Below are 11,324 nucleotides of genomic sequence, written 5' to 3' on the forward strand. Positions count from 1 at the left end.
ATTCTTTACACCGATTAAAAAGCGGCTACTATAATAAAGAAAATCTTTTCTAAATGTAGAACTAAATACATTGATTTGCATTGAAATACATGATGAATACTCTTGACGCATGAAAGTGTGAAGCCTGCAGCTCACAACAAATGTGGAAGGTTATTGCGTGTCATATTTAACAAGCCGTTTACTGCTAATTTGATGTAATTTTGCTCACATGGATAATTGAATATTAATCAGATGATGTCATTACGCTGCCGTCAGCCAATCGTCGCATTGCTGATCATGATTTCGAGGATCGATAGATCAGTCCTTCACGACACATGCAGCGATCTCAGATCAGTTCATCCAGACATTCTAATCTGATTCGCGAACTTGTTTGAAGAACCAAATTAGCGAGAGATGAGTTATCGAGATGAAAAGATCCAGGATCTGCCAAATCATCTTAGATCATTTAAGCGAGGTACGAAGAACGGACCCCAGCAGATTATTTTGCTTGTTTTAAGTAAAACTCCACTTAATTTTGACTCTACTTCAAAAAATACTGTCTAAAAAGTGCTTCTTGATATAAGAATATTTAAATACTTGACGTAGAAACAAGACAAAATCAAAAGTAAGCATTTCTTTGCAGTGTAATAGTTCACTAAGATGCTCCTTGATCAGCAGAGCTCGTCTGTAAAAGGCCTATCAGTGATGAGGCCGTTCCCATCAGTCCCACCAGCCATGGAGGAAAGCGTCCAGCCCACAGAAATCCCGGCGGCATCCAGTGAACGGCATTGCAGAGATCAGCTGAACTACTCAGGATGCTGAACAGCTCAGCTCTGATCTGCCTCTTCAGCGCAGCTTTCTGAGAAAACACTTCCTCCCTAACAAACAGACGCAATGAGCCGCTCTGTGTTCATTTCTGTTTAAAGCTCCGCAGTAAGCTGTGAGAATGGAAACATTAACATTCTGACATAAATAATAACACCCACCTGCTCTCAGCTGAACCTGATCTGTGACACTTCTGTGCTTTTCGCTTCAGAATCAGGATAGACCTAATGGATCTGAAAAACAAAGCTTTGTGACATTAAAGTTTATAAAAATAAAAATAAAAACTTTTTGGAAACAATAACTTTCAATAATTCAGTTAAAAACAACAGTTCACGTACCAAAAACACTGCCATATTTACAAAACAGAAAACACTATTTAAAGAACATATTTTTTTTTCAGTTTTGTTAAAGATGCTAATGGTCTAATCTGATTCAATAAACTATGCTAAGCTGAGCTAAAATCACTCCTGGTAGATCTAGAGGCTACAAAACAAACCACTGTTGTACAATAACTTGCCCAATTACCCTAACCTGCCTAGTTACCCTAATTAACCCAGTTAAGCCTTTAAATGTCACTTTAAGCTGTATGGAAGTGTCTTGAAAATAGCTAGTAAAATATTATTTGCTGTCATCATGGCAAAGATAAAATAAATCAGTTATTAGAAATGAGTTATTAAAACTATTATGTTTAGAAATGTGCTGAAAAAAAATTCTCTCCATTCAAAAGAAATTGAGGAAAAAATAAATAAGTGGTCTAATAATTCAGGGGAGCTAATAATTCTGACTTCAACTGTATGTATATATATATATATATATATATATATATATATATATATATATATATATATATATATATATATATATATATATATATATATATATATATATATAAAATGAAGACACCAAAATAAGCTGCACACAATTGATCTCTTAAGCTCACGAAGGCTGCATTTATTTCAACAATGTGCAGTAATACAGTATTTCTATTTTTTTATTTATACTTTTTAAATATAAAAATTAGTTTTAATCTAACTAATTGCATGGGTCTTTGGATTACTTGATGCTGATTGGACTATAAAGTCATTCTTACATATTATATAAAAGGAAAAGCACATCTAGCTGTGGTTGTTATCGCAGAATAAAGTCTGACAGACTTATCGACAGCCTGACATAAAATAACTGCTGTTAAGCCTGTCAGGCTTTATTCTGTGAAAACAACTCATTAGACGTAGAGTATCCCTTCATTATTGTCACCTTTAATTCAATACAATTTTAATTTGAAAGTTTAATTAATCTCATGTATTTGTTTTTGACATCTGTGGCGATTTGTTTATGTAGTGACTTTCTGTTCAAAGATTTAACTAAATAAAAAAAGAGAAATGTTGTCTTGGCAACAAATAAAATTGGAATATTTTTATTTTATTTAGTATATTTTATATTTCAATTATATATCCATAATCAATAATATATTATTAATTTCAGTTTATTATTATTTATTTTATTTTTACTATTTTAAATAATATTACTTCCTTAACTCCACATGAGAATTCAGAATATGCTTATTTAAGTAATTGCTGCTAAAAGTGGATCTACATGCAATTAAATGTTAAGTGTCTTAAGATTACCACCTTTGGCTTTTCCGTATCGGCATTATTTATATTAAACAAATAAAGACAAAGGTGACGCAGTAAGTAGTGCTGTCGCCTCACAGTAAGAAGGTCGCTGGTTCGAGCCTCGGCTCAGTTGGCGTTTCTGTGTGGAGTTTGTATGTTCTCCCTGCGTTTACGTGGGTTTCCTCCAGGTGCTCCGGTTTCCCCCACAGTCCAAAGACATGCTGCAGATGAATTGGCTAGGCTAAATTGTCCGTAGTGTATGAGTGTGAATGAGTGTGTGTGGATGTTTCCCAGTGATAGGTTGCGGCTGGAAGGGCATCCCCCTAAAGAGACTAAGCCTAAAAGAAAATTAATGAATAAAATAATGACAAAGTGTGATATGCTGTTCATCTGGATATCATGCATCTGCCACTTCCCACGATGCTGCAAGTAAACTTTTATTATAAATATTTATCTTAAAATACGGACGTGATTGAACCACTTTAATACATCATATGAGCCATAATTATTAATAAATAAAAACAATGTATTCTGGCCTACATTCCCTTTTAGGCAGGTTTCTACACAAAGTTTTATAATTGAGTTTTTTTCTTTTTACTATTGTTACATACTAATACAGAAAACCATTGGATTTAATAGAATGTGGCAACTTTTCCACAAGACTGTGTATACAGTATATGTACATATTGTCCTGTCTGCTCTCGGCCTTCACCTGAGTATGCCGAGGACCAGCGATGCACCCCAGAGGCCTGTGCTCAGCACCCACCAGCGGTCAGATTTAGTTTTGATGAGCTCTGCATCTGCGGCCCAGGCGATGTGCTCACAGGGATAATACAACTGATCAGCTACGTTACTCAGAACAGACATCCAGCGCACCCGAGCATCTTCCTCCTGAGGAAAAACACCATTGAACCATACTTGACAAGGCTCACCTCACTTAAATCAGTCGCTTTAAACTCAAATGAGATTGTGCTCCTAGTCCTCTTTTTGAAATTATCTTTAACAAGTGCTAAAAATCTAATGACAGATGGCTGCTTCTCAATTAGGGCTGCTTATGCCAATGCTCACAAATGGGCAGGGCTTCCTCCCTCTGATGACACGTACAAAGGAAGAATGTCAATCAAAGTGTTTCTGCAGACAGTTTTTATCAAGTGTGATTATAAAAAAATAGAATTAATTCATTTGCATCATTAGAGGCTGGATAGATTCACACACTGTTTCCACACAACTGTGTTTAAACCCCTTATAAAAGTGATGTTTGCATAATAGGTCCACTTTATTAAGCAATTTATGAATGTTAATTTCTTAGTTACATTAAATCACAATTAAAATATAGTTGCAGCTTTGGTCACTATCTTGATAATACCGTACATCATGATTAAAGCTTCAGCAAGTAATCTCTGGTCACGGAAATAAAGAGGAACCGCATAAGATGGCTGGGCCATTTAGAGAGGCTCCCTGAACAAAGAGCTGTTAAAAGAGCATACAAGCTAAAACTAGAAGGAAGCAGACGTCCTGGTAGACCAGGGGTTCCCAAACTTTTCAGCCCGCGACCCCTAAAATGAGAATGTCAGTGATTCGTGACCCCCAATATTCTCTGAGGTGGTGGTTATAAATACAGAAACCTTGTATGCAATGACGCGCACACACACACCAATAGACCCAAGTCTATTCTTTGTTTTTTTTATGTATGTCAGTGCTGTAAATGGGCTAGAAAGTTTAACCTGGTGTTACAAAATCTGCTGCATCTGACAGTATTGCTGTGTCTTTAGTATAATGTAATTACCCGAGAAGTCGCAATCCAATAGAATTAGTAACTATAAGCTACTATAGTAACTATATAGTTTATAGTAACTATAAACAACTATTTTTTCTCATTAGTAGGTAATTGATAAAATACGGTAGGTTTTGAGGTTTAATAAAAATTAATTGATTTTTGAAAATCACCAGACGACCCCCCCCTTCATTGTCCCGCGACCCCTCGGGGGGTCCCGACCCCCACTTTGAGAACCTCTGTGGTAGACCACGGAAGAGGTGGTTAGATGACGTAGAAGATGATCTACGTACTCTAAGAGTTCATGTCTGGAGAATGCAGGCTTTGGTTTGGGAAGGCTGGAAAGGAGTGATGGAAGAGGCGAAGGCTCTACATGGGCCGTAGCACCGCCGGAATAAGAAGAATAAGTGTTCTCAATAAAAGAATCTGATGCCGGCAGAAACCCATTTAAAAAAAACCCTATTATGCAAAAATCCCTTTTATAAGGGGTTTAAACACAGTTGTGTGGCAACCATCTGTAAATATAACCAGTTTCTAATGGTAAAAATGTATTACTTTTATTCTTTATAATCCCACTTGACAAAAACAGTCTGCAGAAACACTTTGATTGAAATTCTTCCTTTGAACGTGTCATCAGAGGGGAATGCCCCGCCCATTAGTGCCGATCTCTGCCTCATCAACATAAGGTGCGTCCCAAATCGCATACTTATGCACTATTCTACGCCATTTTGTAGTATGAATAGTGCAAGTAGTGCGTTCACACCGAAAACTCTAAAAGTAATAAGTGCACTTTAATTACCCGGATGATGCACTCATTCAGCCGCTAAAATGAAGTGTGTAATGATGGACACTTCACGCACTCAACGACCGCAGGTTTGCTCACGTAGCGGAAGGGGCGGAGCTATCGGGCACATATGTTGGATAACTTTATTTGTTTTGGATGGTGAAAGCAAATTTCTCCTGCGAGAGTGATTATAGCGCCCCCCGATGGTGTTTGTGGTTATACTCACGGCAGGTATTATTTGATAGTTTGCGCATTTATTTCACTGATTTGGCAACCGTCAAACGTCATCAGGGAAACGGTTTGAATTTCCGCTTAGTAAAAGAAACAATAGTGCTTCATTTAGGACAACACTACATACATATACATTGCTGTTGAGTGTGTAAGTGCATAAGTACATAGTGTGTGAGTGCATAGTGTAGTGTGCCATTTGGGACGCAGCTTTAGTTTTTGAATCTGCCACTATGCTAACACACACATTTGTAGCTCCGCCCTCTTTTGAAAAACAGCACAATTTCATTTGAATTGAAAGCGACAGTCACCAAAACGGCACAGTTAGGATCAAAGCCTAAGATGGGCAGTTTCAAAGAGTTATAAAACATTATTTGTGAGGTATTTTGAACTGAAACTTCATACACACATGCACACTCTAGGGCAGGGGTGATCAACCCTGTTCCTGGAGAGCCACCTTCCTGCAGATTTCAGTTGCTACCCATATCAAACACACCTGCCTGTAATTATCAAGTGGTGTTCAGGCCCTAATTAATTGGTTCAGGTGTGTTTGATATGGGTAGCAACTGAAATCTGCAGGAAGGTGGCTCTCCAGGAACAGGGTTGGCCACCCCTGCTCTAGAGACATCAGAGACGTGTTTTACATGTTGTAAAAAGGGGCATAACAGGTCCCCTTTAAACATATCTCACATTTTGCACCTTTGAATAATATTACTAACTTAACCAGATGCCTCTTTTAAACAGAGCCATCCTGCGTCCTCACCGAGCCTCCTAATCCATAGCCAGAGGAGTACGCCAGCATAGACAGGTCATCAAAGAGCCTGAGTGTGGTTCTGCAGTGACTCAACTGAGCTGAGAACAGCAGGAGACTCTTTCCCAATGAAGACTGAGGGCTCTTTCCTGACAGGACACCCCCTACCAGCTGAGAGCCATAGCAGAGGGTCCGTATCTGTGCCAAGAGTGACAATAAAATCACAATGTAGCTTGCACACTGGAATCAGCACTTAGATCATAGCCCCTTTCACACAGTGATACCGGTAAATATCCGGAAAATTTCCAGAAAGACTTTACCGGTATATTGAAAAAAGCGCTGTTCACACAGACGAGGACGTTACGGAAATTTTCCGGAAAAGAGCATTCACACATCCATTCCAAAATACCGGTAAATTCTGACATCATTCACCAGAAATGAGCTTTAAACGGCTGCGCTTGTATTTGTAAACATTTGACTAAATTACAGACTCTGTGGATGATCAATATTGTGAACAACTTTCGCAGGATCACTTTCGCATGTCGAGATGTTCATAACATGTGCGTGTGCAGGCGCTCACAGGCTGTTTCATGGGCACACGCAAAGCTTGAAGGTAAACAAACAACGGCTTATCATAAGCATCTCATCGATGATTATTTACACAGTTGGCATAAAGAAGAACATATAAACGTGATCTGACTAACTTCTAGCAGCTAAATGTGTCTGGAAAAATATTCAAAGGCTTTTATTCTCACAAACCGCGCGGACGTAAATGCGTCTGACTGTTGTGATTGGCTAAAGCAGAAGTCTCACGTCAGCACGTTCTAGACGTGCACGCGCTTATTACGGGAATCTTCCTTCTGCATTCACACAGCGCAGCATTCCGGCAAATTGCCGGTAATGTTACAACTTCTCTTTCCGGAAAATAGCCAGAACGAATTTACCGGTATTTTCAAAAAGGACCTGTTCACACATACAACCTTTCCGGAAAATTGCCGGCAATTTTCCGGAAAGGTCTGTATGTGTGAAAGGGGCTCATGACACTATAATAATTATTACGTTTAGTCATTTAGCAGACGATTTTGTCAGAAGCGGCTAACAATTAAGGAAGCATTCAGCAATTCAACAAGAAGAGACAATAGACTGATTTCACACGGCTGCCATTTTAAAAGCGAAAGTGAGGCTGCGGTGAGAAGAAACCTAGAAGTATCACCTGGAGTCACACAGGAACAGCATGTGCAATGGCATATTGTTGTGTACCTGGCTGTATGTATTATCAACGAATGGCTGTATGTATGTATTAAAGAGTGAGTGACACAATTTATCATTTCAACGCTTTTCTGTTTTGATTGGATAATGAAAATAAAAACGGATATCGGATCTCACTTCCAGCTAAGTTAAATGGCAGTAGTTAGCTAACGTTGTCTTTCCCAAACACACATTTCAGATATCATTTATCAAACTCAAGTTAATAAACTAATTCTTTCACTATATTTGACTTGTCACGATACTAAATTTCGGTACTGAAATAAAAAAACAGCGCCTCAACTCCTAAGGTCACTAGTTAACACACTCAATGCATTTTTTGTTCAACACATCCCATAATTTCTATAATATCAACCTCTGTCAAATGGTTGACATGCCGGTTTATGGTATACATACCCAACTGGAAGTACGGAAAGCGAAAATGGACAATGCGTTCATGTCTTGCAATGCCAAAGTAGCGTAATAATATTAATCTAACACTCCCATTAAGTATTTTCTGTGGTTCTAAGCTTTTTCTAATCTCTGAGTTTATTCAACCTAGTTTAATATAGTGCGTCGGCCTAAAGTTATGTTAGTCCTTATACGTACTTTTAGAACCACTTTGCTTTCCGTACAGCCAGTTGTGTTTAGGTGTGTCTGCATAAGCTGTCAGCGGACACACTTCGTAGAGGGGGAACTGGAATTCCAGAAGGGAACAGAATCGACGAGAGGGTGCTCGCTGCAGAGCCATTTGAGGAGAGCTGAGCTCCAGCGAGGGGGAGCATGAGCTGTCGCTCCTCCTCCTGTAAGCTGTTTTAATGCGTACCCCAACCCCACCCCTAACCCTACCCCCAGTGACATCACTCGTAGAAGAAGTGCAAAAAAGGTGGAGCTCAAGCTCATGCTCCCCCTCGCTGGAGCTCAGCTCTCCTCAAATGGCTCTGCAGCGAGCACCACTTGGAATCGACTGCCACACCGGAATTAATACATATGGAACATCTGAAAATATGAAGAGTAAGACTAATTTATTAAAAAATATAATCAAAATCAACCATTTTTGAATACTAAATCATCTTTATTTTTTGAAGTATTTCACATTCTCATTTAACGTGTTTTTTTGTTTTGTTATTTTGACAATAAATCCATAATCAAGTGTAGTAGTGCAACAGGATTATGTTTATTAGATTTTTTGTAAGCCAACAATGCTGTGTGTGTAAAGCATTATTTGCCATTTCTTTAACAGTCATTATTTAAACAGTCAAAGTATAGTCAACCATTTGGTACAGCAGGCAGTAATGCGTTAAGGATCTCATTTATTGGTTTGTTTTTTTATTGTTTTAGTGCTGTTTTTCTTTTGTTTTATCAGTTTACATAAAGGGGAAAAGGGTTTAGTATTATAAGTGTTATGAAGTTTATTTTTGTTGACCACACTCTGATTTAATTTACTTAAACGTAACGTAAACTTTACTGTGTCACTGTTATCGTACCACTGGCCAGAATGATATCACCTTGGTATTAGCACTGTCAAGTCATTTTTACAGCCTTCATTTTTACAGTCAGACTTACAAAGAGGCGAATTAGTAAAGCAACCGTTACCTATCCTATATCATATCACCAATTGAAAATTAATTTCTTATACAATATTTTAATTCTATAAATAAAAACACATACACAATATTTAATAAATATTTCTATTTTTCTTTGTTTTTAATGCAGTGAACATTATTTATAAGCATTAAACTATACAAATATAAGCATTATTCAAAAATCACGAGCGACCTACAGCGCTCAGCATAATTGAGTACACCCCATTTTGAAAATGAATATTTTTGTCCATTTCTCAGTGAATATGGGAAATAAATATTGGTGCATTTAAACAAAACAGATTTATTAAACAGATACATTTATTAAAATAACATTTTAGCTACAGAACATCTTTAGAAATGGAAAGATTATACATTTAAATTCATGCAAATCACTGCAAAAAAAAAAAAATACAACCTACATTTCAACAGAAATGTATATATATTTTTGTTTCTCTGGATTTTTGCTGTTTTTAATGTTATTTATTATTATTTATTATTATTATATTTTATTATATAATTGGGCTGCTATTTTTTAAACTATTATTGTGAGTTATTTTTTTAGATAAGCTCCAGATTTGGCTCCAGTACTGACTTAACTAATTTATATGCACTAAAAACTAAAGTATAAACTAAAGTATAATATTGTAAAGCTTCCTATAGAAAATATTAAATAAAATGAGAGATTTGTTGGGGGTGAACTCATATATGCTGAGCACTGTACATGATTAATAACCATGTAAATACAAACTCACCACTTTGTCTCTTCCTCTGTATGACTCCAGCACAGTTATGAAGGACTCGACTGAACTCTGCATGATTTGTCTGTTTAATTGTCATCTGCAGAAGCCAATGATGTGGCGCTGAACATCTACATACAGGATGTAAAAATATAAATCATATAAAAAGCAAGTTTGCTTTTTTAAACTGGCTCAAAATTAATCTTTTTTTTTAACAGCAGTCTTTCGTGAAGTCAGTGGACTTTGTACAGGAAAGCGTCACTCATTATCAAGTCATTATTGTTGTTTTCTTCTCCTTCTTGTAAAATGTACAACTTGACATACATCTTCAAGGTGCATTACCGCCACCTGCTGCAGGGTTGTTCGTCATCAAAGACTGCTGGCTCTGTCATGTGTTTTTTTCCTGATAATATGTGTGCAGGGTTTTCTTTCCTCTCTTTTTATTTATTTAAATAGTCAAAAAACATACATTCATAAATCAATTAGCTAACAACACAACATACATATAAACACAGACAGTGCTTTAATATAATGTTAATATATACAAAGACAAAAAATGAAGACAACATCAGTAGAGTACAAGCAAAACGTGACAGCATCATGATTAGCGTCTTTTTGTCCAGTTTCAATTACATTTGGCTTTGGAAGTAGTTTATGAAAGGACGCCACATGGCAGTGAACTTGGACCCGGAACCATCAAGTTAAGTCTGATTTTTTCCAAACTAAGGAAATTCAAACCATCATTGCCCCACTCTTTAAAAGGAGAGGGAAATGATTGTTTCCAATTGATTCAAATTAAGTGTCTAGCAATTTAAAGGAGAAGTAAAGGCAAGATACTATTGCAATTCAGTCCATTTTTTTATTTTCATTTTTTTTTGACAAATTGTTATTTTCATATACAATATCAAAGACAGCAGTTAAGGGATTTGCACAAACATCTTTACAAAAAATGTTGGAGTGAGATTAAAAAATATTTATATTTGACCAAAATAAAGATTATCTGGGACATAACCAAAACACATGGACTATTGTAGCAGGGGAACAGTCATGTGTTTTACCATCATTAATAGTGTCCCCTCAAGCTTTCATTCATCCAATAAAAAAAAAAAAAAAAGCTTCGATCAAAACAACAATACCTATAAAATGTTCACTCATCCAGTTAAATATAAATTTATCCACTTGAGCCAATGAAAAATAAGTCATTTGGATAAGCTGGTGGTTCATTCCGCTGTGGCAACCCCTGACTAAGCCGAAAAGAAAATGAATGAATGACTAAGTAAACAATCTGACTGTTACCAACAATCATTATTGGCTTAGAAAATGCATTGTCATCACAAGGTTCTCCTCATAAAATGTTTTAGAGTAATCTAATTACATCCAGGGGGAAGAAATCAATGCAATGCAAGCAAGGACAATTTGTCAAAAAGTCGGTTGGTCTGAAAAATGTATGAAATATGAATTATAAGCATTCCTTAAAATATTATTGGATTTTACCTCACACGCTAGCGAAATGATTTAATGCATTTAAACATACATTCATGCACAAAAAACTGCTAAAGGCACACCAAAATCTCATTTTATTGTTCTGAGAAATTCTTTGGAAAAAATCTCAACTGCAAATTATCAACGAAAAGAATGACATTTTCGAAATCACACATAGAAATGTTTTATTGTGTAATTTACCCTCAGCAAATCAGCAAATGCTGCTTAAATCTAGTCATAAGTATACAGTATATATACAGTATACAATGTAATATATATATATATATATATATATATATATCTATATATATATATATATA

General features: G+C 36.4%; 1 protein-coding gene across 1 annotated transcript; it reads right to left on the reverse strand.

Annotated features, from left to right (window-relative positions):
* Nucleotides 1–286: 286 nt before the first annotated feature.
* On the reverse strand, nucleotides 287–9,798 carry pex11g (peroxisomal biogenesis factor 11 gamma). Its single transcript, NM_001030172.1, is given in 5 exon segments — nucleotides 287–857; nucleotides 966–1,037; nucleotides 3,130–3,308; nucleotides 5,967–6,152; nucleotides 9,538–9,798. Coding segments are annotated over 5 exon segments (723 nt in total). The 5' UTR covers nucleotides 9,601–9,798; the 3' UTR covers nucleotides 287–634.
* Nucleotides 9,799–11,324: the final 1,526 nt, after the last annotated feature.

Source organism: Danio rerio, chromosome 11 (assembly GCF_049306965.1).
Source record: "Danio rerio strain Tuebingen ecotype United States chromosome 11, GRCz12tu, whole genome shotgun sequence".
NCBI lineage: Eukaryota > Metazoa > Chordata > Actinopteri > Cypriniformes > Danionidae > Danio > Danio rerio.